Source organism: Bacillus rossius, chromosome 13 (genome assembly GCF_032445375.1).
Source record: "Bacillus rossius redtenbacheri isolate Brsri chromosome 13, Brsri_v3, whole genome shotgun sequence".
In the NCBI taxonomy this organism is placed as follows: domain Eukaryota; kingdom Metazoa; phylum Arthropoda; class Insecta; order Phasmatodea; family Bacillidae; genus Bacillus; species Bacillus rossius.
The window spans coordinates 3,294,198-3,322,186 of record NC_086340.1 but is presented as its reverse complement, the minus strand read 5'-3'; the positions used below and the strand labels follow the sequence as shown (position 1 = coordinate 3,322,186).

The 27,989-nt window shown below is 42.2% G+C and overlaps 2 protein-coding genes across 3 annotated transcripts in view; one reads left to right on the top strand and one right to left on the bottom strand.

Moving 5' to 3' along the window:
- Positions 1–13: 13 nt before the first annotated feature.
- Positions 14–10,459, bottom strand: LOC134538110 (uncharacterized protein C3orf18 homolog). Of its 2 annotated transcripts, none has more exons than XM_063379135.1 (4): positions 10,282–10,459; positions 8,529–8,707; positions 6,324–6,467; positions 14–5,040 (listed from the first exon to the last, which is right to left on the bottom strand). In XM_063379135.1, the coding sequence occupies exons 2-4, from the start codon at positions 8,694–8,696 to the stop codon at positions 4,993–4,995; spliced, it is 360 nt and encodes a 119-aa protein (XP_063235205.1). In that variant the 5' UTR covers positions 8,697–8,707; positions 10,282–10,459; the 3' UTR covers positions 14–4,992. The 2 variants fall into 2 exon arrangements, with proteins under 2 accessions (XP_063235205.1, XP_063235204.1); XM_063379134.1 differs by having other exon boundaries at positions 10,304–10,459.
- A 79-nt stretch (positions 10,460–10,538) lies between these two features.
- Positions 10,539–27,989, top strand: part of LOC134538582 (uncharacterized) — a 76,407-nt gene continuing 58,956 nt past the window's right edge. Inside the window, exons 1-6 of the mRNA XM_063380007.1 lie at positions 10,539–10,622; positions 16,162–16,262; positions 20,205–20,571; positions 22,345–22,589; positions 26,683–26,866; positions 27,184–27,525. Of these exons, the coding sequence (XP_063236077.1) occupies positions 20,554–20,571; positions 22,345–22,589; positions 26,683–26,866; positions 27,184–27,525 (789 nt within the window). The 5' untranslated portion in view covers positions 10,539–10,622; positions 16,162–16,262; positions 20,205–20,553. The remainder of the gene's footprint in view (positions 10,623–16,161; positions 16,263–20,204; positions 20,572–22,344; positions 22,590–26,682; positions 26,867–27,183; positions 27,526–27,989) is intronic.

Below are 27,989 nucleotides of genomic sequence, written 5' to 3'. Positions count from 1 at the left end.
ATTACAAGTGTGATACTTTTATAAATAAAGGTGGTACTTTATTTGCAACTACACATATATACATTGAGCAAAGAAATGTAAAATTAAGCATCAGTAAAACACACTTAAAGGATAATGGGTTGGAGTGTTTCAAAAGCAGACATCCCACTCCACATGAAGTAGAAAAAAAACTTTCTTCAGGCTTTTTGCAAGAACTGGGCACATGTGATGTTTGATACAGTATCAGTATTAACAACACTAATTCATAGCTGCGTCTATAATGCAAAACATCTCTAGTACGAAGACAACAAATGATAAAAATTATTTGTGGATTTTAAAGTTCTTAATTATTACATTTATTCTTCACAGCCATAAGTGACTTAACTCCAAGTATACATATGTGAAGTAACTCCTTGTAGATAAGATGTTACACACCTTCAGATTGCTACATTTTTACTCTAGAAACAGAGTGCTAAATTAAGAACTTATATATTTATTATAAGACGGCTAAACGGCAAAAGGCTTCACGAACCAGCCTTACCATAACTTTGCATGGAAAATATTTTCTCATTGATTCAAACAGCTTTTTTTTTTTACACTGCCTTTGTCTTTTTTCTTTTCTTCAACAAAGACCGCAAGGGCCTCTTCTTTGAGTAAACAGTGGCGCCAATAGTCGGCAGTGCACAAGAAGTTATGCTACCCTCATAACCACAACAGCAACACATCATACGTAACATTTCTTACACAGGGCAAGTAACATCAGTCATAAACAAGTTCAGCTGCCAAAACATGTAAAAAAAAAAAAAAAAAAAAAATGTAGAAATTATACAATCACATTTACAGTTTTAGTCAGTAGAATTTGTTAATGTATAATAATGATATGTCATTTTACACAATACGTAAGAATAAGGATACAGTAGAGCCCTGTTATAAACATTTTCAAGGAGAAAATAAAAAAAATAAACATCTTAAGTAGGAACTTATTTTAAAATGTATTACTGCTGTTAAATATGTTTCATGATTAACTATTAGGTAGTTAGAACTTTTCACTATCTACAATAGCTACCATAATAAAGAAAACTAACAATAAATGAGCAGTGCTTATAAAGATATTTGCTCCTATTGGAGTATTATTTCCATGGGTTCATTTTAAATTGAAGTAGTATGTTCATATAAATACAGTAGAACTTTGATTAACCATAATTTCTGTATGTTATTTTCTATATAAAAAACTGTACCAACAAAGAAAAAACAACTTAAATTTTTTTCTAAAGATTACTTCTACACATCCTACTGTATTAAGCTACAAATGTATGTATGCACGCATTATTTAGTTTTAAAGGATTTTGTTTGCATTTGCACCCCAAGCCTGCATTGAAATCACGTTACTGTACATAAGTATCAACAGATCTCTGTTATCTGACTATTCAATTACCTGTCATAGTCCTGGTCCAGATGGCGACGGCTAATCAAAAGTCTTACTGCAACTCTTCAAATTAATTTGCTGTATTGATACTGTTAGGAGGATGCCAGAGACGAGGCAGGCCTGTCAGCCCGGGGTGCCTCGCAGGGGGTTCAAAGGAGGCCCCACCTCCCGGGCAAGAGTAGTGCCTATCACTCTGCTACGTGGTGATGGGCAAGGGTAGTGCCTGTCACTCCGCTAGGTGGTGACGGGCAAGGGTAGTGCCTGTCACTCCGCTAGGTGGTGACGGGCAAGGGTAGTGCCTGTCACTCCGCTATGTGGTGAAGGGCAAGGGTAGTGCCTGTCACTCCGCTAGGTGGTGACGGGCAAGGGTAGTGCCTGTCACTCCGCTACGTGGTGAAGGGCAAGGGTAGTGCCTGTCACTCCGCTAGGTGGTGACGGGCAAGGGTAGTGCCTGTCACTCCGCTAGGTGGTGACGGGCAAGGGTAGTGCCTGTCACTCCGCTAGGTGGTGACGGGCAAGGGTAGTGCCTGTCACTCCGCTAGGTGGTGACGGGCAAGGGTAGTGCCTGTCACTCCGCTACGTGGTGAAGGGCAAGGGTAGTGCCTGTCACTTCGCTACGTGGTGAAGGGCAAGGGTAGTGCCTGTCACTCCGCTACGTGGTGAAGGGCAAGGGTAGTGCCTGTCACTCCGCTACGTGGTGAAGGGCAAGGGTAGTGCCTGTCACTCCGCTACGTGGTGAAGGGCAAGGGTAGTGCCTGTCACTCCGCTACGTGGTGAAGGGCAAGGGTAGTGCCTGTCACTCCGCTACGTGGTGAAGGGCAAGGGTAGTGCCTGTCACTCCGCTACGTGGTGAAGGGCAAGGGTAGTGCCTGTCACTCCGCTACGTGGTGAAGGGCAAGGGTAGTGCCTGTCACTCCGCTTGGTGGTGACGGGCAAGGGTAGTGCCTGTCACTCTGCTACGTGGTGAAGGGCAAGGGTAGTGCCTGTCACTCTGCTACGTGGTGAAGGGCAAGGGTAGTGCCTGTCACTCCGCTAGGTGGTGACGGGCAAGGGTAGTGCCTGTCACTCCGCTACGTGGTGACGGGCAAGGGTAGTGCCTGTCACTCCGCTACGTGGTGAAGGGCAAGGGTAGTGCCTGTCACTCCGCTACGTGGTGAAGGGCAAGGGTAGTGCCTGTCACTCCGCTAGGTGGTGACGGGCAAGGGTAGTGCCTGTCACTCCGCTAGGTGGTGACGGGCAAGGGTAGTGCCTGTCACTCCGCTACGTGGTGACGGGCAAGGGTAGTGCCTGTCACTCCGCTAGGTGGTGAAGGGCAAGGGTAGTGCCTGTCACTCCGCTAGGTGGTGACGGGCAAGGGTAGTGCCTGTCACTCCGCTAGGTGGTGACGGGCAAGGGTAGTGCCTGTCACTCCGCTAGGTGGTGACGGGCAAGGGTAGTGCCTGTCACTCCGCTACGTGGTGACGGGCAAGGGTAGTGCCTGTCACTCCGCTAGGTGGTGACGGGTAAGGGTAGTGCCTGTCACTCCGCTAGGTGGTGACGGGCAAGGGTAGTGCCTGTCACTCCGCTACGTGGAGAAGGGCAAGGGTAGTGCCTGTCACTTCGCTACGTGGTGAAGGGCAAGGGTAGTGCCTGTCACTCCGCTAGGTGGTGACGGGCAAGGGTAGTGCCTGTCACTCCGCTACGTGGTGAAGGGCAAGGGTAGTGCCTGTCACTCCGCTTGGTGGTGATGGGCAAGGGTAGTGCCTGTCACTCCGCTTGGTGGTGACGGGCAAGGGTAGTGCCTGTCACTCCGCTTGGTGGTGACGGGCAAGGGTAGTGCCTGTCACTCCGCTAGGTGGTGACGGGCAAGGGTAGTGCCTGTCACTCCGCTACGTGGTGAAGGGCAAGGGTAGTGCCTGTCACTCCGCTACGTGGTGAAGGGCAAGGGTAGTGCCTGTCACTCCGCTAGGTGGTGATGGGCAAGGGTAGTGCCTGTCACTCTGCTACGTGGTGAAGGGCAAGGGTAGTGCCTGTCACTCCGCTAGGTGGTGACGGGCAAGGGTAGTGCCTGTCACTCCGCTAGGTGGTGACGGGCAAGGGTAGTGCCTGTCACTCCGCTAGGTGGTGACGGGCAAGGGTAGTGCCTGTCACTCCGCTAGGTGGTGACGGGCAAGGGTAGTGCCTGTCACTCCGCTAGGTGGTGACGGGCAAGGGTAGTGCCTGTCACTCCGCTAGGTGGTGACGGGCAAGGGTAGTGCCTGTCACTCCGCTAGGTGGTGACGGGCAAGGGTAGTGCCTGTCACTCCGCTACGTGGTGAAGGGCAAGGGTAGTGCCTGTCACTCTGCTACGTGGTGAAGGGCAAGGGTAGTGCCTGTCACTCTGCTACGTGGTGAAGGGCAAGGGTAGTGCCTGTCACTCCGCTAGGTGGTGATGGGCAAGGGTAGTGCCTGTCACTCCGCTAGGTGGTGATGGGCAAGGGTAGTGCCTGTCACTCTGCTACGTGGTGAAGGGCAAGGGTAGTGCCTGTCACTCCGCTAGGTGGTGATGGGCAAGGGTAGTGCCTGTCACTCCGCTATGTGGTGATCCAATTAGCAGCAGCGCCTCTCTGTTCCCTCTTGAGTGTTGGACACGTCCGCGTGAAGTGGCATAACTAGCACACCGTTGTTCTCGCAGCTTAGACTCTGATGACATGACACCCCGGAGTCCCAGGGCAGAATGTCTGCAGGCATGTAAGATGACGCTGACCTCCAGCGAGGGTGACAAGAGACTGCATGTGATGTGCACGTGGGCTGGTGGCACTACTGACAGATCCTCAGAGTGACCAGAGAGTAAAGAGAAGGTGAGTGACCTTTGTGTGTGAAGATCGGGGCATTGGGAGCGGTGTCGTGGCACGGACGAGAGAGCAGCGCGAAGCAGTGTTGCGACCGAGGTGCGTGAAAACATGACAAGTAGAACGAGCCACTGTTGAGCAGAATTCCAGTGGGGAGAATAAATAGTCGACTTATGAACTTGTCATTAAAGCATTAAAATTGTCATAATTTTGTAAACATTGTACATAGTAGCTAATAAATAAAACAGCAATCAATTAGATGGGTAATCCTTCCCAGACCTGTTTTCCCCACTTGTAAAAGTTCAATCAGTAGAAGACTTATTTTTCTGGCAGTCACAATGCAAATATAATGAATAATGTTTTTCATTTTGTAGCTTTTTTTTCTTATGACATTAAAAGCAGGATATATTAGAATATGAAATTTTATACCCAGGAAATACACATCTTTTTATGTCATGGATAAATTACATGGACTGTAAAACAACATTGTTACAAGCGTGATGCTTATAACAGGGCTGTACTGCATGAAAACTAAGCATTACATAACATAATTAGCTGGAGTTCAGATCTCTTGGTAACTAATAGTATCACAATGCGGAGTATTAGCAAGATGTAAATAGAAAAAACAGCTGAAAGTTGCTGCCGCCCAATAGCTGCGCTGCAGACATTGTCTCCGGCTGTGAATGACTAGACCGACGCAGTGTCCAATGAACGCACTGTTGGAAGATCCTTTAGTTGAAGATCGTGAAGATCGAGCGCCACGAAGCGCTCTGCATTTTACCTCGCAAACAGTTCGGTTGTCTCCGTGACCGTGGACTTGTAGCCCTGCAGACAAACACAACACACACACAATCAAACCACGCATTACACATCGCCCTGTAGCCATTAAGGCCCCCGCCTACCCGGGCACACACGCGGTGTGCAGAGCTTCAGGAAGAACAACGCAATTTCAAAACTACTCAAGATATCCGAGTGGGGTCTGCTCACAAAAAGCATTTAAGAGCTCGCTGAGGGCCAAAAAGTATTTTTGATTTCGGATTTAGTTTTTAAACTGTATTTTTAGAAGAGTTATTGGTAACGTCATTGCATTTTTTCCTCACTTGACCATAATATCCAACCAGATTACAGGATATTTCACTTGTGCTCGCCATCTTGTTAACGTTACCTCAGTAAGCAACACACAATGGCGATAGGTTATTTTCCACGGGCGGGTGATCACAACTCGCAACCCGCCAGAATGTCAGCTGAATGAGACCTTGTCTAGCATGGACGTGGAGACAATCCCTGCTCTAGCATAATTTACTGTTTCCTTGTTGGCAGGTTTTTGTTTTCTTCATGTCCTGTGTCTAGTGTCAGCACACCAATCACAGCCATCCAGTGCGGAAGAAAATGCTTCCCGAATGGCCCGGACAAATTGGGCAACTGCTTCTCTTACAGACAGCCGCCAAATTCACAAAGAAACAATCGCCAGCGCGGAGGAGCCTTGTTTTTTATCCTGGTTTTCAAGAGTGTGACGACATCTTTCGTGTCTATCCTGGTCCCTAGGCCCGCTGTCGCCCATGGCCGTCTGGTCCGGGCATGAGTGTAAAAAAAAGTGTTTGAGTGGTGCTTCGAGCGGCGAGCGCACCCGAGCGCGGCGGCTGGTGAGATAAATGACAGTGCAATCTGACTCGGACCGCGTACTGTCTCCCACGCGTCTCGTGCTTCCCCCTCCCCTGCTTCACCGCTCGCCGTGCGCCGGTGCGTGGGAGGCAGTCGTAGCTCGCCTGCCATCCGCGACGGACTCGTCCGAGCGCTGCTCCGCACCTCGCCGCTAGCGACTCGCGAGTGGTCCTCGCCGTTTAGCAGCCAGTGCCTTAACGACACAGACTGAACTAAGGGGCGTCTCGAGTGGCCGCTGTTGTCCTGGCTCCCTGTTGCAAGCCACCAGGTGAGAACCCGTTTACTCCCTGAGTTTAAGGCTGGCCGGCGCCCTCGTCACGACAGGGGATCACTCGCAACAGGGGTCAGAGAGCCAGGTGTTGTCAAGTCCCACGAGGACTGCAGAAGACTGGTGGGGGGGGGGGGGGAAACAAGGCTCGCTCGGTGCGTCGACGGCGGGGCATCACCTTGCGTCCCACGCGGTGCTCCGGGCCCTCATCCAGCAGCTCCGCCTCCCAGTCCTCGCCCTCCTCCGCAGGGTCGAAGTTGTACAGGGGCATGAGGTGGTGTCGCAGCCGGTCCAGCCTGCGCTTGCGCACCATCAGGAACACCTGCGCAGCGCCCCGCAGGCTCGCTCGTCTCCACAGCACGCTCCGCCGACGCTTCTCAGTACACCGACGTAACGTGACAAGTTACAAGTTATTGAACTGCTGGTACCAATCACTCTCCGCATTGCACCTTCAAGGGCAACGGTCAATTTTCCCCATTCTCTCGCGACAATACACGGACTTCCACAAACGCACAAGATATTCAGCTGTGGTATCAGAATGTGTGATTGAATATGTGTGAATGTATGATTTATTGTAAGAAAATGTATTGGTTTATACATCTAAATTGTTTGTTGTTTCATTAGCTTTTTTCATATATATTTAGGTTAAAGGTTATTAAATATCTTTCAATCTTTATAACTTAAGCATTAGATAGATTTAAAAAAAAGACCTTTTTATAGTATATGCCTATAATACGTTATACTTCAGGTAGCTCATGTGTATCGTATATGCTAATATTTTATTATTTTCATATTTGTATTTATATGTTAATTCAGTTTTTATTTAAATGTATGTGTGACAATTTTTGGTATGTGTACCTAGTTAGTAAAGACGTATGTGGTTAAGTGTAAGACAAGCCGGTACGCCTTAACTTCGCCACTTAAAATAAGGCAATAAATAAATTAATAAATAAATATAATGTATTAGCTCTGTGATTGCACATAATTTGTTTAAAAGCAAAGTGTTTCTCTTAATGTTATTCTTACTGGACACACGAGAGCGTGAATAGTTTACAAAATATGGTTGAAGAACGACCATAGCGAAGAAATGGAAATCAGTGATAAAATGCTGCAAAGGTATCCGATGAATATTAATTTTTTTTTTTAACTCAATTATTAGAATTTTCACAATTCAACTAAAGTTCTCCAAATCATATACACACAAAGACCTACTCGGGAAAGGAAAAAATTGCGGCAACCGCATCAACACACAAGTATTGTAAATCTATTAACAGTGATTTCTTAGAATCCAGTAGGAATATAGAAACACTGTTTTCGGTGTGAATATATCTATTTTCTGGAAATAAGTAATTTTGTCTCTTTCTGGAAATAAGTAATTTCAGAATTTTACTATCATTTCACGGAAATAGATGACCGCTGTATCTCCTACGAGGTAGATGTATTTTTACAGTCACATGAGTGAGTGTATTTTAACCTTCATATGCATTTGTAAAGCTCACAGTTTTGTCGTAAAATAACACCAACAAAGGACAGGTTATTTAACCGTTTAGAGTTAAAAATTCACATTTTCACTGTATACGTACATAAATTCACAAGGTTTGAGAGCGTAATTCTATTAACTTAAACGCAAAATCGCACATACAGTAGACTCCCTATTATCCGCGGGCGGATGATCCGCAGTGCGTAATATCCGCGCATGCTACGAAAAAATACAGCACATACGTAAATCCGTATTTCATTACGAGTGAGCAAATTTGAACTCTACTGAACAGAGTATCGTGTGCAGTATGCAGTAAAACATTCCTGAAATGTATTGTATGTTAATTATTCAGTAAAATACTAAAATTTTATCATCATGTTAACAATTTTTACTGTTAAAATGGTAACTTTTACTGTATATAAATTTTTAGATTTTTAAGTTTAAATTAATGTTTGCTTTAATGTTTCCCATTTTCGGCTCTTTTGCGTATTATCCGCGATTTTCACTATCCGTGGTAGCAGTGGCGTAGCCAGGATTTGTGTATGGGGGGGTGTTAAGAAGCATGGGACATCCCCCCCCCCCCCACCCATATTAAAGTGGGGGGTTCGGGGGTCCTCCCCCAGGAAAATTTGGATTTTAAGGTGTAAAATAGTGCTATTTTAGCAGTTTTCTGTTCTTAAATTTAAATATTGTAATGGCAAAAATGTTATTAATTTTAATATGAAATTTGTTTGAGTGATGAATAAGAAATTAATTAAAGATTTGGTGCTAAGGGGGGGGTTTGAACCCCTAACCCCCACCCCCCCTGGCTAAACCCCTGCGTGGTGGCCCTGCCACTTAATCTCGCGGATAGTCTGGAGTGTAGCGGCGCTGTAGGGGGGACACCCGCGGCAGTCTGCTCACCCCTGCGGACAGCATGATGACGGCCACCACCAGCCCCAGGGGCACGAAGATCAGCGGGATGCCCGAGGACCGGGCCGCGAGGTCGGGCTCCACCGTCGACATCTCGTCCTCCGGCGGGACCACCGAGCTGGGCGCGGCCGTCGAGAAGGTCTCGTTCACTCCAGCCATCCCTGGCGACCCTGGGAGCGACCGTTACAAGCGACGCTACAACCGTGATACACCTATGCAAGCTCTAACATCATTTGACCCGTCACCTTGGAGGCTAGAGCGGTAATTTTCTGGCGTCGCGGATTTTCCGTACATAAAAGGGGGGGGGGGGGGGGGTCGTCTGTAAAGTCGGTTTACGGACGATAATTTTACGTGATAACATCATAAGAAAACATTGATGAGAAATTCCACACGTTTCAATTTTCAAATAATATTTACAGTTTTTGCAAATTTAATTTAAATTATTTGTTTTAATATATAATCACGATCAATTAGTTGAAAAGCCCACCTTAACCTGTTTGATGTTATAGAAGATTTTCTCGCACGGTGGCTGGCCGGTTCTTGCACGCTCGGCTCAGGCGGAACGTGACAATTTTTCGTGCGTGCAGCCGGCGTTCATAGATTTATAAGACGTTATCACGTCAAAAATAAAAATTTAAGAATATGTTGTTTTGAACACTAAGGTGTTCCTCTATTTACCCTGTAAACAAAATTTCATAATTCCTACAGTTTTCTGAGAAATGCAGAATATACATGTTCTTACATATGGGAAACGACAGGATCGGCTATGCAATTAAAGCACAACAATGTGACGGCTGCTTCACTGCGTAGGCTCTCTAATTTGACATACAAATGATAATTTCTTAGAAACCAGAAGGAATTAAGATAGGTACTCTGTTTACAGGGTAAATAGAGGAGGAACATTTTTAGTGTTAGAAAAACGTATTTTCCACATTTTATTTTTTTATTTACGGAATATTCGCGACTCAAGAATTTCACCGCTAGGGCATCTGAGCCATGGGTCCTGGCACCAGTAGTATGTGTCGTGTTCCTCTGCCTCCACTGCATGTCAGACACTACAGGATCACCCTGCCATGAATACCAGTGTACTGCAGCCAGTGGTGGAGCTAGGATTTTGGTTCGAGAGGGGCTTGACCCAGCTGAGGGCCTTCTGTACTGTAGGTAGTCAAGTACCTACTAAGAAAGTAGGATAATATCAAGTTTAATTTGAGATTTTCAGGGGTGGACCCAGACACTTTTGAGGGTGGGGGGAGGGGTTGAGCCCCTTATAAGCCTTACCCCCCGATTCGCTACTGGCTGCAGCTTTGTCTAGGGGTCACCGTGGTCAGACACAAGTGCTAAGGCATCATCATCATACTACCTGAGGTAATAAAATTCTTCTTACAATATCACAATACTGTTTTACAGAATTACGCTTATAACTACTAAAAAAAAAAACTATGCAGAACAAAATATACACAAAATGATGACTTAAAATGTGGCCTATTATTTATTACATGTTGGCATGGGTCAGGGTAGAGTCTAGCCTATTTTCTTGGTTGTTTATTGGTAAATAATTTTAAATTGTCTGCCAAAAATTACCAATTATTGACAGCAATAATCAAATAACAAAAAAGAAAATATTTTAACTGGCTACCTCCTACACAATCAGTACGAAACGAATATTAGAAGCAAATACCTTCAATAACTTATCGCAAAATACTTCACTATTATGAATTACTTCAGAAATTAAAGGTTAATGTACCATTGCTTTAAATACTACGTACTCTCAGCCGAATAATGACGCTAATTCCATCATCATAATTTCGGCAATCTGATGAAAACTTAGTTAATTACACGAACAGTAACATGAAAGTATAGAATAACAAACAGTTTTCGAAAACAACCACTTTCAATTAACAACCGTCCTCGTAACAACTGCGCATGAATTGATTTTCTTTTTTTTAAAGGCCGCTAGAAACGAGTTCCGACAGCCGCCACGAGATGGTAGTAGCGGCGCTTTTTTTTTTAGAAGATTGCCGTGCTTCGTGCAACAGAAAAACTTGCAATGGAGAGAGTGAAGTGAATTCTGTGACGAAAATTCAAGTAAGTTGACATGTATTTACTTTATGTTGTGCTCTTTATCGCATCTTAATTGAAATCGTGTACGTGTTCAAGCACATTTGAGTGCTGAGGGCAAACATTCCTGTCTTTACGGTCTCGGAATCATGATTTCTGTGTGCAAGGTTACGCAGGGATGGGTCAGTCCGTCATATTTTCATAGAATTATGATTGTGATCTCATCATGTTTTTGATTGATTATGGGTGTCGGTCTTTATTTAGCTTGAAATTAAATTGTTCAATCGTAACTTCTTGTGACAAAGGGATTAATAGTGATTGTCTGCTCTGTATCGTATTGTCATTGAAATTTTGACACATGCGAAAAAGCCGTATTGTAAAGATAAACAAGACGTTTCGCATAGATTATCCACACGATTATTGTGCGCTATTCCGCGTTTATTCGCGTTAGCGTGTTTCCTGTTGCTTAAATGCTCGTGTTTGTCAATATCTCGCGTGAAGGAATCTGGTAACAGCCGTATGTGCGTGGTGACGAAGTGGGGCCCCCAGCAAAATATTTGGGCGGTTTTTCCTCATCATACATGATATACATTGAATTATCTTAGCATATCAGTCGTGGGAATCGTATTGATATTCATATTGCATGTAAAAAAAGACATTACCCTAAATCACGTGTCACAAAATAACCATATAGAAGCAAAGATGTGATTTGATTGAATATTATTATTATAGTTGTTGCTGCGAATGGGTGAAAAAAAAAACCTGGTGGCAAGCATTACCTCATTCTCCTTACTGAGCTACACTTCTAGCCAACACACACTCCTCAATGCCCTATAATTCTCACAACCATAGCATTTTAACCCCTGTCCATATTTCTCATCACTTGGTACATCCCTCTGCCTTCAGTCCTTCCATATCTCCCACCCCATTTCCTTCACCTCTGTTGGACTGTACTCTCCTTTTTCATCACTATCAGTTCTCCTCCACTTACCCTGCACCCGCGTAGCTGCTGTCGTCTGCACCCCCTGCAGTTCCCTGAAGAACTGCTGTATGAGGGTCCCACACTGCTGCTTCCTCCCCTGACCAGCAAGCCCAGGGCCTGTCTGCTTTTCCCGACTACCTTCTCCACTTGTTCCGTCCCAGATGTCCTTGCAGCACCCACCTACCTGTATCAACTCCTCTTGCAATCATGCTTCCGCCTTGTCACTTGGCTCTATCTTAATTCAAATACACAGCTGTGTACTTCACCTACCCATGTGGTGTGCTAAAGCAGTTCAGACGGATGTAGTTTCCGGCCTTCGTACATGGTGTTTGCTAGCCTAACATGTTAACATTGTTTTTTTTAATAAATAAAATTAATCCCTGCAAAAAATTTGCAATGAAAATAGTAAATTTTTTCGCTCATTTGTGAACATAAGAATTTGTTTGTGTGTATTTAATTTTTGGGAGTAGTCTATTGATGATGTCACCAGCTTGGTGGTGCTGACATTACCATCCCTACATTCTTACGGGACAAGTACGAGAATATTGTTTTAGGCGAGGAGCATTCACGTGCTTTTTTTTTTGTGAAATTAACTTTCGAGTGTTGTATTACATACTGCAGCCTGACCTTACTAAATATAGAACATGATACCAAAGATATATTTCCCACTGTATCTTATTGTATACTTAAATCTCTCCCAGTTTAGTATAATTTGTGATACCCCATGTATAATATAATTATTCATTACAATTTGATTTGAATGTCTAGGGTATCGTAAAGTATTCTATAGCCTTACCTATTTTAGTTTATAACATAATGTTCATATATCCGGGTATTGTATTCTATACTACAATCTCACCTATTTTAGTATATTGAGGGAAATCACGTTTTTATATTTTAATTGGTTATTATTAGACACACAGAAATTTCGCGCATTCATTTAGTCGCAAGTTAGAATGCAAACCTTCACACTCTCGCACTGTGTTCATGATTGGCCCGCAGTTACTTGGACACGCCCCTCTATGACCGTGAGCCAACGACGTACCGTACAGCTAGGAGAGAAGTAAGCGAATCGGGTAGTGCCATTTAACGAGGATAAACATGCTCTCGCTAAGAAACAAACCAATGTGAAAGCAAACATGGGTTGAACACACCTACTATTTTAAATTCTACTCTGAAGCCAGACGAATCTGCGAAATTTCCGGGTCTCTAGTTATTATTTTTGACTGGAGTGTCTGAATCTCAATACCATAACAATACTGTTATCACCAAGATGGTTTCTCTTACATTATTACTGCCTCTACATTCTTATGGGACTTGCGCAAGAATATGTGAGTTTTGGGAGGGGAACAACAAAAACACTATTCTTCAAGTATTTAAATTTTTTAATATTATACTTTTTCTGTATCATAAACTAGACTATAATCCCCCCTCCTATTTTCTGCTTATGACAGATATTTCATCATAAAAAAAATTATGTGTGTAGACGTTACAACTTACTACAGTATGGTGCCCTACTTACTAGGAAACGTCATGATACTGAATAATAAAAGTTGCAGGTGTATCCAAAATAAAGGGCAAGTTTATGCACATATACAGAACATGGAGGGAGGGAAAATTACAATGAATACAGGTTCAGAAGTGCTTATTTTTATTGTTGGAGTTGTTACAGTGTCAGAGAGACAAAAAAATGGATTGCTATTTTGTGTAATGCCATTTTGGCAGGAGAGACAACTAACCATACTTATGGTGTGAAGAAAATCACTAATATGTAGGGGCAAGATTATATGGTGAATTGTGATAAAACCGAAACAACTCCGAAACCATATAACACCAAAATTCAAGTTAATACATCAAAAAGCAGCCAAATTAAACTAATCAGCATTTTCAAAAGTCAATGAAAGTAATTTATTTAGGATGACATTTATGTCATACAAAAAGATTTTAAAAAGTTAACTTTTTTAAATCTTTAAACTGTTATAGTTAACTCAATTTTACATTATGTCCTTAAAATATTTTTCAAACTTAGAAATACTTAACAGATTTATCTTGTGTGTTCCATAAAGTTAGACATGCTTATTACAAATTATTATATTGAAAAGTTGCAGCATGTAGGTACCAATCAAAATTATGCTTTTTTTTTTGAAGGAATTACTATTATGGAACATTCAAGTACCATATTTGTTAAGCTATATGCTGTCTTTTCTTATAAACAAATTTCATTAAAAATAAAACCATAAAAATCTTTTCTCTACTAATATGGTATGTCCAGCATATGTACTAGACTTAAAGTAAACAGTGATGGAATATGTAAAATAAATTATATTGTTATTGATTTATCCTACGTGAATCGTGCTTTGCTAGCCGGAACATAGTGAATTCCGATAACTATGGAAGGGTGGTACCAGTTCAGTATGTGATTTTTGTTTTATTTTTTTTTTTTCGACGTAACATGCTGAGGCAACTGTGGTCGCTATGAGACGCCAGGGCCCTTTGTGCAGATCTGAGGAGCCCTATGAGTCTCCAAGGGGTGTCCTTGGCGTATGTGTCTTTACTGCTGGATCATCTTGTTCGTTAACTTCTCGGTTCGTGTTCTCATCTAGATGAACGTGAGGAATGTGAGAGTGCAGTGCGGTGAGAGAGCGAGTCGTGAGTGGTGTTGGCTCATTGAAATTAACACTGCAACGTGAGAGTCCTGGCACTTAAGCATGCGCTGCTAAGAGAGGCGTCACTGCGGGAACGTTAGAACACAGCAGAGTAAACAAACGTGGCCTTCTACACCAACCAGCATAGCACAGTTCTCATGAAACATACATACCTTTGGATAATTAATGTTTTCTTGCTGTATAATCATGGTTTTATACTAAAAAACACTGTGAACTAATTTTATAAAAAATTGGATGCATAGTACTTTAATCAATCAGCGACAAGAGATATTGGTTAATATTTCAGTCTTAAGTTTCCATTGTAGGTACGTCAGTTCTGGTCTTTAAGACTTTTTTTTATTATAGAAAGTCTTTTAAGGCTTGTGTATTTGTAATGCTCTCCAGCACATCCATTCTAATATGAGCACCTTTGAAACCAACAATCAAATAAATTCAGAGTTCATCATCGCAAAATGAACATTGCCTGAATTGTACTTGTGTATCAACAGTGTTTATTTCGAATGGCCAGTGCAGCATTATTCCACTTGCAGATTAATCATGAAGGGTTTCTGTGACGAAGTGTCATTGCATCTGTCAGCACCTAACATCTTGCAGTGCACCCAACATTGCAGTCCTTTTCATCTTGATGAAAAATTTTAATTTGAAACGAGAGCACGTCACCTGTCCCAGGAGAGCTGAGAGCTCAGCGACAAGGAAGAGAAGGGGTTGCAGTTGCCATTGCTCTTCCACCGCCCATACTGCGAGGTAGTAATCCATGCAGATGTAAATGTTAGTTTGTTCAATATCTTAAATCTCGGAAAGTTCTTCACCGATTGCTTTGAAATTTTGACACAACGTTGTGTTATAATACGTGCGTGTTTTTATATACCTAAGTCACACCTGTGACAGGTAAACAGATAGATAAAAATATAGATAGGTAAAAAGTAATATGAATGAAATTTTGTGTTCATCTTCTGTTCTGTAATGATAAAGATATATAGACAGAAAGATACAGACAGAGAGAGATAAAGATATAGAAAGGGGTATACAGAGGCATACAGAGGTAGAGGGAGATTTCAGATATATAGAGAGATAGAGACAGAGGGATATATATTTATGGATGTAGAAAGATATAGATAGAAACATAGATACATATATACCTAAAGAGAAATTTTTATATATAGAGAAATATAGTGAGATTTATAGAGGGACATACACGGAGAGATATAGAGAGATGCTTTGTATATATGTACCTATTTCAAACTAATAACAAAAAAATTTGAAATTGGCATAGCAACAAATGCTGGGCATTAGCTAGTAACGTATATAAATTCGCGAAGTCATTAACAGAAGTAAAGGATTGTTTGTACAGAAGCGAGTGAGTCCCTGATTGGCTGCAGAGGATAGGGACGCGGGAAGAATAGGACTGGTGTTGGCCGCCAGTGTCTCTGTGGCCTAATGCTGCGCTGTCTTACTCTGACGGTCAGCTCCTAGCTGCCACGGAGTCTCAAGACCAGTCTGCTGTGCAGGAAACTTGAAGTTCATCTCGTCCGATTAAAATAACTGAAAGCTCTAGCCCAATGCAAACAATGATTTACCTACTTTGTGATGGCTCCATGCAGAGGAATTTTCATTGGTTTCGTTGATATCTCCTGCGTGAATTGTGTTTTGCTAACCAGCACCTGGCGAATTCCGATAACCGCGGCCGGGCGTTGCAAGTGTGTCGCAAGTTTTTGAATTTATTATATTTTCTTGGATGAGTCTGTACCATCGCCGGTTTGGATGGACGTGATGAGGTCACGAGTTTAGACGGTCGTATTTCAGCGGGAACCCTGTGGTTGATGTAGTTTTGTGATGGAGTTGCAAGCGTGTGGGAAAGTGTTTGTTGCCTGTGCGGGAGGTGAGTTGCGGGGGCTAACGGCTTGACGTGTGTGTCCAGTTTGCCGCACACGTTCAGTTACCGGCTCGCCGGAGGCGTGCCTCTCGAGGGGGGCGGAGGGATGAGTTGAGCCAGGAACCCGCGGCGCGGCGACCAGGCAGGTAACGGGCCGTCGCCGAGTGCACAGTTGCTCCTTCCAGGGTGTCTCGGAACTGTCGGACCGGTCGCGACTGGTGACCAGAAAGCTCCGAAATGAACGGTCACGCAGCTTTTTGATATCTTCGTGACTAACCTCATCCCAGGACATTGCCTGTGTACACCATTAAAATAAAAATTAAAAATTAAAAAAAAAAAAAATGTAATTCAAATAGTCATCTTGAATTGATGGTCACGATGCACTGATCACAAACAGTCCCGAGATTGATCCACTAGGTTTGTGCAGACACCCTGTTTTGTTTGTGGTCGTTTGGGAACAGTTGAAAAAAGAAAACACCGGTCATTTTTTGCATGTGGTGTTTGTGATGTGCGATGCTCTCTAGTGCGTCTAAAGTGCAACTGAGGTATTTTCGAGTGTTCGTCCTAACATCTTACAGGTAGAAACAAGGTGTTATGGTTTTATTTTTTAGTCCAATTTCATTTTTAAAACAGAGGATTTCCGTATTAATTTTTTTTAGTTTTGTAATACCTACTCTATTAGAATAGTGGTAAATTTAACTTGCTGCATTTTTATGATAAAATCATTTGTAATGAATTAGTCTAAATCAGAACAATAAAAAACAATTAGAGATAATGTGTGGTATAAAAGTGATTCGATAAGATGCACACTGAAAAAAAATTATTTCACTTTGGTATAATTTTTCGTTCAGAAATTCCATGAATTTCAAACATTAAAAGATTACTTTTTTATAAAAATTTTTGAAGATTTTGTTATTTGCTACTGAACTTCATGATATAAATTGCATTTAGGTTCTTTTTGTTGTATTAACTTGCATTTCGATGTTATGTTGTGTTCTGACATGCTTTTCTGTGTTATTTTTGTTTTACTGCAATTCTTCATATAATCTTGCCCCTACTTGAAGTTAAAAATACAAGTTTGAAGTAAATTTTTTTAAATTGTGTAGTTTAAATTAATAATATTAGTACTGTTGCAAAATGCATAGGTATTCGCTGCCTACATCTACTAATATGTAACTTTTAATATTTACTCTTTTGGATATCTGGGTGGGTATGATACCTTTAACACAAATTTTCAGAAAATGTATTTTAACTGTCTTAATTTTTAGTTTTGTTAGTTCCGCAGTTAATGTTGTTTTTGGAATCGAGGTTTAATAATTGGCTGCCTACACAAAGGCTGTCTCGACGTTTTCAGCATTAAATTCAGACTCGCTCCAAGCCAGGTTTTTGAACCTGGAGATGGTTATGGCCATGTTTGCCGGAGCTGGTGACAAACAGATAGTGGGCCGACTTCCAAGAGAAATGATAGCTATAAATAACATTTGTTCTACTTGTTGACCGGGACGTGACTTTAACCCACATGACTACTGCTTCCAGTACATTTCTTTGAGCGCGTGTCAGCATGTGTGCTTAGGAAGGCTAGCTGTCTGGTGCAGCGTCAAACTAAAAATTCTTTCTTTTTTTTCTTGAGATAACTATTCTTTTGATTAGCATAGCCATTGTTTAGCAATACAAGGATAGCATTTAACTATTTTCATGGAATGCAGATTGCTTTCTAACGTGACATTTAGCATGTGCTACCGTACTTATCATTAAGAAAGAATTCCGTCGTACAATGGCAGTTCTTATTGCAAAAGCTGATCTAATTATGTTTCTATAGAGAGGAAAAAAAAAAACATTTTTCTGCACTAATTAATTAGTGATAAATATAACTACTAGTAAAATAGTAGAAATAAATATGTGTGTGCATTATAGTTCATAATGTAATTTATTCCTGTGATTAAAAAAAATATATATTACAAAATAGGTAGAAATTATTTTGATTTAAATAATTTCTTGTCTGTTTTGAATTTTCCCAACAAATAAAAAAAAAGTTTTTAATTGTGGATGCTCTCGTATAGTAATTTACAAATGTTTTATTGCTGTTGGCTGGAGTGGAATCCCTAGAACAGGTCCAATCTGTGAACAAAACGCCTGACTTGTGGAACAGTTAGTTTTGGTATTCGTCGGCGGGGATCGGCGGGGCGTGACTACCACCACACCTCACCTCCGTTACATTTCTCAATCACCTGTGGGCTCCCGGCCAGGCGGGACAGCCGCTGTGTGAGCGGACTGTAATTGGCCGTCATCAGTTTGACCTTGGGCCTCGTGTGCACCGGGCCAGGAGAGTGCGAGGCGCGCTCCGCTTCTCTCCTCCGGGCGCCGAGAAGCCGTCGTGCCGCGTCCGTGCTTGCGCTTCGGTTCACCTCACACGGCGCGTCTCATTAGAGTTGGTTATGATTGGCGTAGCGGCGCTTCACGTGATGTCCCACCTCACGGCCCTTCGGACCGTCGCCCTTGGTTCAGCTATCGGACAGGCCCCAGGTCCGGACCGAGTGCCGTGTGGTCCTTGAACCTCCACGCGGCAGAAGGCAGTGGAGACCACCACAGAATCACCCCGCCTAGTCTGTCCTACTCGTTTCGTTTCCGTCCATCTCCCTGCGACGATGGCTGGGCACCTAAATGCAATAATCACATCACCATCACTACATATACTGACACTATCAACTTGAAACAATTAAAATACGGAATACTAGCTTTTGTAGCAGTCGTTGAACATTTTGATTTTGTTACAAAGTTTCTATTGAGTAAACAAAAAAAATGTTTTTATCTGTACAGTATGTCAGTTAAATAAGTGCTGGAATAAGTCATAAGTAAGGACAAGATTATATGGTAAATTGCGATAAAACCGAAATAATACCGCAAGGCATGTCTATTCAACATAAACAGAAATGCAAGTTAATACACCATTTAGCACCAAAATGTAACTAAAAAATTAAAATCAATTGGCAGTTTGACAGCACTTTAATTACAAAATATTATCTTTTGATATAATGAATTCATTGAATGTAATTTATTTAGCAGGAAATTTGTACAAAAATGTATGTATTAAAAAGATTGGAATTTTTTAAACTTTTTTTTATTTTGTAACTCAGTAGTAACTCAGTTTTATATTATTACAGCACATTTTACAATCACACAAATACTTGACAATTTATTTTTATTGTTCTGAATAGTTACACAAATTTTTTAAAAATTATTTTAATTTGAAAAAATGCAATATATATAACTCAAACCCATTTAAGTGCTATATTTGTTTAATAATATGCTATAGTTATGAATAAACAGATTTAAAAAAATAAAAAAAAATTGCCGTAATCTTCTGTTTTTAAAAACTAAAATTCCCTAAAAATAAAACTATTTAAACTTGTCCCTAATTATTGTAGATGGGTTGTTCCCAAACCTTTCAGATTGGAACTCAAAATGACCTGAATTGTCAATTTTCGTGCAGTTAAATTGAAGCATATTTCTTCTTTCTATTCGGACCTGGTGGATGTTGTTAAAAACAAACCTTGCCACTTTCATAGATTAAATTTACTTGTTACAATGTTCCCCTTGGTTGTGTAATATGTCCATATTATGTTCTTGTCTCGACCCCCAGGACTGTATTTGTAACTCCTTATTGGCCGTCAGCACTGGGTTCACCAACCACTCCTTAAATTTAATGTCACCGTGAATCGCTCGTGTTTTATGCATCTGGTCGTTTTTTTCTGTGCACACGAGGGGGTTTACAACACACGAGCACAGCAGACCATAGTAGTTCATTTAGTCAGGCTCCACTTCAGATATACATTTCGACTTTCTCTTGTCACGTTCAAATACATGCCACACTGTAATGCTGATGTGTTTTAAGTGGCCGTAAGTATTCATTTCTTTTGGAGTACTTGAACATTCTACATCAGAAAATCCACTATGCTCTACATAATTCATATATGTACATTAGTTGTTTGTATTGCACTACCATAGTTCTTTTAATGGCACCCAGTGCAAAGACTTTGTTAATTTTATATTGGTTTTGACACTATTGCATTTTTTTTTTTTTTTTTCAGAATTCTATCAAGAAAATATGCAAGACACATAGAAGAATTCTAGCAACCTTCACCATCTTACTTCTTAAACTTATCTTAATTTAATTTTTAATTTCTTAAAAAAAAAAAAAAAAAAATAAAAAATCTATCTGGCCAGAAGATGCTTCAACATATCAATAACCGTAGACTAGATTTTATATTTATTAACAATTCGATGTTAGTCATTCCCAAAGTACCGTCACTTTTGTAACATTGCTCTGCTGTAGCCCTTGCTAACGAGTGGCTAGCTGTAGCGATACCCAGGCCAGCCTCGGAGAGCGGGGCGGCGGGCGGCGGCCGGGGGCAGAGCGCAGGCGTCCTGGTCCGGGCCATGAGCAAGACTCACCGGGTAAGTGTCGCGCTACAGGAGGAGCTCATGAGGTCATGTTGCCCACGCGCTCCATGCATGGCACAATGAACCAATCATTCGTGCATTTCAAAATGCACGTACATGCTAATTAAATGTTTCTTTGCGTTCCAAAACTCTCTCTCTCTCTGGTAATCGTGCGAGGGTTTCGCAGTTTCATCATCTTTGTTGATTTCTTCCCGCGAATTGGTCCGGGGTATCTGGGGATCCGAGTTACCGAGGTTCTACTGTCCCGTCGATCTGAAGGTGCAGTTTGCAATATTACCGTGGCCAATTTAGTCGGAAAGTGTACAAATAACGTGCCGTTAGTCACGAATTCCACTCAAAAATGTGGCTTTAGTCAGAAAAAATGAAGAAAGTTGTCAGAAGTTTGAAAATATAGTAACTCGAAATAATTATCCGGTTACACAGCACACTGAAATAGCTTAGGGCAGTTACAAATTATACTGGACAGCATAGTTAATGAATACCACGGGAGTGGGGCGTTGTGGAATGATTTGATTAACTACACTTTAACTTCCATTGAAAATTCCATTAAACATCTTATAATTGACATGTGCAATGATTTATCAACAAAAGATGAAACCACGAAAATCCATTTAGTTAAAATACCCTTCCATATTTTAAGAATATCATGTTTATGTTAGTTGTGTGACTAGATTATTGTTGTTGGCTCTCGTCCTACTGGACAGTCATGATTGGCGCATCGTGGCGTACTGGATCCACCAAGATTTGATCACGAGTCAGTTTAAGAATGTGAATGACTCTTGATTTTGTAAAGTCAAAATGAAAGAATGCGAAGCATCAACATGTGAAATAATGGTTGAAGCAGAGTACAGTGTCGTAATGTGTGCTTAAACGATTACAGGTTGTCCAACTTCTGGAAAGTCAGAGGAAATAAGGGATGAGTCTGGAATAATTGTAATTTTTCAGGGAAAGTCAAAGAGTTTACTAGAAATCCTGGAAAATAATGAAATCCCTTATTTTATAGACTGCAACACCCAGACTGTTAAAGCATATTTATTTTCCCAGGCGGTGTTTTAGTGTATAGGCTGTCATACACACACATGCGCTATGAAATAAAACATTCGATTATCTGTTTGATTAAAGAAAGTGACGAGAGAATTAGCCAGCATTGGGGATGTTGGAGGCTGGGTTTTCTTTATATTTTTTTACAAAAAAAAAAAAAAATTTAAAACAAAATAAATCAAGGAAATTAAAATTTTGGTCAGGGAAATTTCATTACAGATTTGTGTTGCTACCCTGGGTTAACTTTTTTTTTTTTAAATTTCAAATTGTATAGATAGATTAATCAGAATCATGTATACAATGCAAAGTATTTTTACAGACAAACAGAAGTAATAATTAGACACGAGATTTTATGGTTTTATTTATATGTTGCATTTATACATTAAAGAATTTGTAATAATTTGGTCTAAAACAGATACATTCATAAAAATTAAAATAAATAAGCGATCATTATTGTTTTCAAAAAAAAAAAGATTCATTAAGAGATGTACAGTAAATCAAAAAAATTAAATTCATTTTCCCCGAACCACTTTGGTGAAAATGTTTTGTTTGGAAATAACATCAGTTGAATTTCAAGCATTAAAAGATTGCTTTTTTCGTATTGTTTGAATCTAGTTTTCGCAAAATGCTGCTTGGTTGCGTGATGCTCGGTGTGTTATGTTGCTTGTCGGTTCCACTGAGAGACAGCGGCGAAGGTGAGCGAGAGACGGCTGGCGGGTGTTGCAGGTGCGCAGCGGGAACAATAACGTGAGCTCGAGCTCCCAGGCACTAGACAACCACAAGGGAGGCAGCAGCGCGGCGGCCGGAGGCGCGACCAGCAGTGCGTCGGGGAACCGGAGCGATGGCGGCGCGGCCGCGAGCAAGCGCGCCCGCAGCGCGAGTGCCCACTCGGGCGCCGAGCCCAGCCCCACGAGGAAGAGGAGCGTGCTGGGCGCGGTGCGCGGCTTCCTGCAGTCCCGAGGCCGGCAGCGGTGAGTAGCTCTCGCCGGGCCCCGTCCGTCCCGTCCGTCCGTCCGTCCCGTCTGTCCCTCCGTCTCTGTCCGTCCGTCCCGTCTGTCCGTATGTCCCGTCCGTCCATCTCTGTCCGTCCGTCTGTCCGTCCGTCCGTCCCGTCTGTCCGTATGTCCCGTCTGTCCGTACGTCCCGTCCGTCTATCCCGTCCATCTCTGTCCGTCCGTCTGTCCGTCCGTCCGTCTGTCCGTCCCTGTCCGTCCGTCCGTACGTCCTGTCCGTCCCGTCCGTCTGTCCGTCCGTCCCTGTCCGTCTGTCCCTGTCCGTCCGTCCGTCCGTCCGTCCGTCCGTCCGTCTTCAAGGTAAAGCACATTTTTGGTAAACAGCATTTTATTTTTGTGATGCCCCACTTCAGTTAATAGTTGTACATTATTATTAGTATTTAGAGACCATCTGCTTAAGTTATCTCTGGAAAGTTTTAATTTCCTAACACAAAAATCTGCCTGTTCCTTTGAATTATAGAGCTAGTTTTACTTATTGTGTACATAAAAAAAAATTACAGTTTGATGTAAAATGTTGTAAGGAAATGTTATTGGAAGGTCCTGAAGAAGTCCCGATATTGGTTCACCAGGTGTTGGGTGGACTGGGCTATGTGTACAGTAGACAGTAGTTCAGTGGAGCGTGGCGGGAGTGTATCCCGTTACTTGGTGGGGGGAAACGCGGCGCCCATGGCGAAGGTTAACAGGTCTGTGGCTAGGTGGTGCCAGCCACGGCTCAACGTTACCAGCACGAGCTAGAGTGTCACATGATGCCGACCTTGACCTTAAGAGTCGGGTGCTGGGGACCATACGTCTTCCTGCTCGCCTTGCAGTAAGTCTCCCCCCCCCCCCCCCCGCTATCGTCCTCTCAAGTTCAGGGGAATACAGTGTTGCCAACTCCTCTCACCTCCAGTTGTGGTCCTGCAAGAACCATGGCTCGCTTGTTTTACTCTTGTAGACATCGGTTTGTTCTCAAGTGAATAGTTTTGCTATCGGAATAAGAGAGTTTACTCCAAGTTGAATCACTTCAAGATGAATCAAGCCGTTGTTATTATTATCATGTACTGGTTATCACTTGTGTGATGTGGCTTGCTGGTACGGTCGGTAGTTAGTATTATGTGGTGGGTTTTGATCTGGCGGAAGATCGAAGAAACTGAACGTGTTTCACTTCAACTGAAGCTTGTGTTTAGAAAATCATTGTGTGTTGTGCAAGCAGGACTGAACACATGCTATCGTAAACTGTGAGGTGTGTGTGTGTGTGTGTGTGTGCGCTGTTAGGAGAGAGAGAGAAAGAGAGAGAGAGATGTAGCCGTGCTGCGGTGGAAGAAGCCTCGGTAGTTAGGTATTCCGAGCGAGCCCCCGTCTGCCAAATTGAGTGTCGGCGGGTGATGGCTAAATTGGCGAAGAGAGCGTCGTGCGCGCGCGAGTGTGTGTGCGTGCGTGTGGAAGAAACGCCAGCCGGCGACCTCGTGGCGGCAGTGTGTGTGATTGGGTGATGAGGTCAGTCGGCTAGGATGCTGCTGTGCGGCGCGGTGCTCGCGTGTCAGGTGGGGAAGGATTGCCACAGCATGCCGTTGTCCCACCCCTTCGTCATATACAGGTAACCCTCACCTGTGTTTGTCACACCCGCTCGCACGCTAATATCCATAACATCCATTATTAGAAAGTTGTAATACAACTCTTATGCTAGCTAATGTATTTATTGTACATATATTAGAAATAGTGCATGTAATCATTAACACATATTTCATAAAAATTGTAACCATGTTGACAAGCCCTATATTCAGAGAGCCACTGCTGATCAACTGAGTCTATTGGGTGCTAAGAAAATAAATTAAAAATAAATAAATGCAGGATCACTTGGCTAGTCAATTATATTGGTAAATATTTAGTTTGTTTATGTCTCTCATTTTTGGTGTGTGATTAAAGTAAATAGGAAATATTTTTGTGGTATTACCAAATTTAAGAAAAATTTCAGCGAATAGAGCATTAAAGTTTTTTTATTTCAAAATGTCGTGATTTAAAATAAAAAAATTTTTTTCCTACATAATTCCAGCCAAGTTTAATTGCTATAATTCCAATGCCAAACACAGTTCAGCATGAGTTTTACAAATGAGAAAATAATATTCAGTTGTTCTTTCAAAACTTTTCTCCCACAACTGTCCAATAAGAGTAGTTTTGGTGGGATTTTTATGAAATGGGCCTAAATGTGACTTTTTAGTTTAAACTAGGTCATGTTCAATGATTTTTTTTAAACAAATTCTATTGTCATTTGTTACTACATTTATTGTTATTTGTACATTTACAAATATTTTAGATACTGGTAATAATAACTAGGTTTGATTTGGAAAGTTCAATTAAATAAGGCATTTATTTATATTATCTAATTTTTTTTTATTAATTTTTGTGAGTATTTTGGTTCAGTTAAGCATGAAACGTCTCATACTGAACCAGTGCCAAACACAATGACGTGTAAACAACACAAAATAATTGCAATCAAACAAATTTGCATAATAATGAAGTACAATAATAATTGATCAGTTTTAATGGCTACCTAATACAATTGTAGTTTAATACTTACATAATTGATGTAAAAAAAATTATTACATTAATAATTTAATATAAGAACAAAAAAAATATATTTCCATTTATGATATTGCCATTCACACACACACACATTAATTCAGTAGTACCTTGAATGGGTGGCTGCAAATTAGCATGCCAATTAAAAAAATTTTTTCCAATAAATATTTGGGGAGAGAGTTGGTATTGAGCATCTGGTCCAAGCTGTTCAAGAGGCAAGATGCGTGACAATAAAGGATTTTGACACTATTGTGGTTTTATGCATGGGTATTAAAATTTAACAATTTTATTTTGATTGAGTCCCAACATGTGGCGTGGTCTTAAAAACATAAATCGCTGGTATAAATATTGAGTGTTTGTTTCAGGTATTTTATTTAGAATTGGTAGTGTGTGTAGTAATTGTTTCTGGTTTAGTGTTAGCCAGGCTATTTTTTTTTATGGTAAGAGTGTTTGTGATCATGTAATTTAAGATCATAAATTAAGGGAATGCAAGTATTTTGAATTTTTGGCATTTTTCCCAGGTTGTCTGCCATTTTTCTTGTATAGTGTGATAGCAATCGAGATGAGACAAGATTAGTCACAGCACATATGTAGCTGACAGATGATTTCTGCCTTTTTTTTGTCGTAGGACGTAGGGATAAAGTTAATACGCCAGAAGTGCACGAACCAGAGGCACTTGCTTTATTACTGCTGTTCCTCAGCTAGCGCGAAGCTTGTTCTCAAGTGTAGGTGAACTCCGCCATTTGTTGGAGTCACCGGACGAAGGAAACTGCTCCGTTCCCTTACCGACCGCTTTTGTGTTCAAGAACATTTCGCATTGGTGATTGTGTTTGGAATGTGGAAACAGGTTCGCAAATTGTTTTTTCGCCTTGTCGCTGGCCTATTCTGCCATCTTAGTACTTGAAATCATGACTCTTTAATTTCCAGCAACCGTTTCCTCACTTCCATTACGTTTTTTGATGCCTCATTTCAGTTTGTGGTTTCAAGTTAAATATAAATAGAATCAATCCACTTAATTATGAAAATTGGCATGTTTCTGCGAATATTAAATATTGTTTAAAAAAATTGTTTTATTGTTTTTTAAAAATGAGCTTGTGATATAAAAAAAATTCTAACGAAATTTTATTTAAAGGTCTTGAGTATATCCTGACATAGGTTCGCCAGGTATTGTAGACACACTGGCGGAGGAAGTGGAATCACCCTGAGCTCATGGTGGGAGGCACATGAACCCTGATATTGACATGATAGTGCAAAGGGACAAAATTTATTTGCTTTAATTTCGAGGTATCTAAGCTATTATAGATTTTATTTTTTAAATATGGTTTTTTTTCTTATGATTGCACATTACCAACTACTGCAACATTTATTTCCCAAGGGCTATAAACAAAGGAATGGGATTAAGTGGGCCCAGTTCGGTCCTGGGAAGGGGACCACGGTGCCTGCGAGCACCCGGACGCCGGCGGGAAGGGGCTGATGCTGGGTGGCGTTGCAGGTACGACGTCCACCGAGCGCAGCACGCCCCGGTGTCGACCGGCTCTGCCTTCTCCCCGGCCGCGCCGCGTGTGACGGAGCGCACGCGACCCCCCAGGAGCCGGCGCAAAGTGAACGCACCTCTTCCGGCCACCAGCACCGCCGTCGGCGCCAGCACGGCTCAGCACGGCTCTCACGACAAGAAGGTGCCTCCCCTCGCCTAGTGTCCTCCTGGTGTCTCTCGGACATTCACGTCTTTGAGTTTCCTGAAGTAAAGTAAATTTGTGGAATATATTGATGATGATCGCTAGGATAATCGGTGTTACCCATGGTGAGTGGGTGTACACTCAGGTGAGGTGGTGAGTGTGGTGAGTGGGTGTACTCTTAGACGAGGAGGTGGTGAGAGTGGTGAGTGGGTGTACACTCAGATGTGGTGGTGAGTGGGTGTACTCTTAGACGAGGTGGTGAGTGTGTGTACACTCAGACGAGGTGGTGAGTGTGCAGAGTGTGGTGTCCGGCGCAGGTGTCCCGCGCGCCGCGGCCGCGCAGCCGGGACTCGCGCGATGCCAGCCCGGAGGTGACGGTGGGCCCCTTCCAGCTGGGGGCGCGGCTGCCCGAGATAGAGCCCGAGCCCGAGCTGCAGGTAGAGCCCGTCCCGCCGGCGGCCGTCCCCAAGGACGCGCCCGAGGAGGACCGGGCGGGGGGCGCCGCCCGGGAGGATGGCGACGAGGAGAAGGCCGTGGGCGTGTCCCCGGACAACCGCTTCCTCAAGTTCGAGGAGGAGATCGGCCACGGCAGCTTCAAGACCGTGTACCGTGGCCTGGACACGCAGACGGGCGTGGCGGTCGCCTGGTGCGAGCTGCAGGTGAGGTCCGTGCGTCGAGCCGGGGCGATGGTGCCTCCAGTGCTCCGTCCACGTGTCGTCACCACACTAACTCACTCACTCACTAGTGGATGCAAACTACCGTGGTTTTTTTTTCCAAACGTGTTTTCAAAACGTGCTAAAAGAGACTCAACCACGCGTTATAAAATTATCAAATACAAAAAGTTGTATTTTGATGCAGTACATGTTCTAATGTACTAGTCGCAGAATGTTGAATGCCCACTTGATGCGAAACTGAGACATACTATATACAAATTAGGCCCTTAAAAGCATCCCTGAAGTGCCTTTTTTTTTTTTGCAACATGATTTATATTAACTAGGTATATCTGAGACAAACTTTTTTTTTAAATTTACAATTTCTTTTCTGTTGCTTTGAAAAGATGTTCTACATTTTACACAAAATTTAATTAAAATAAATTATGGTAAATCAATAAGTGTTAGTTGAT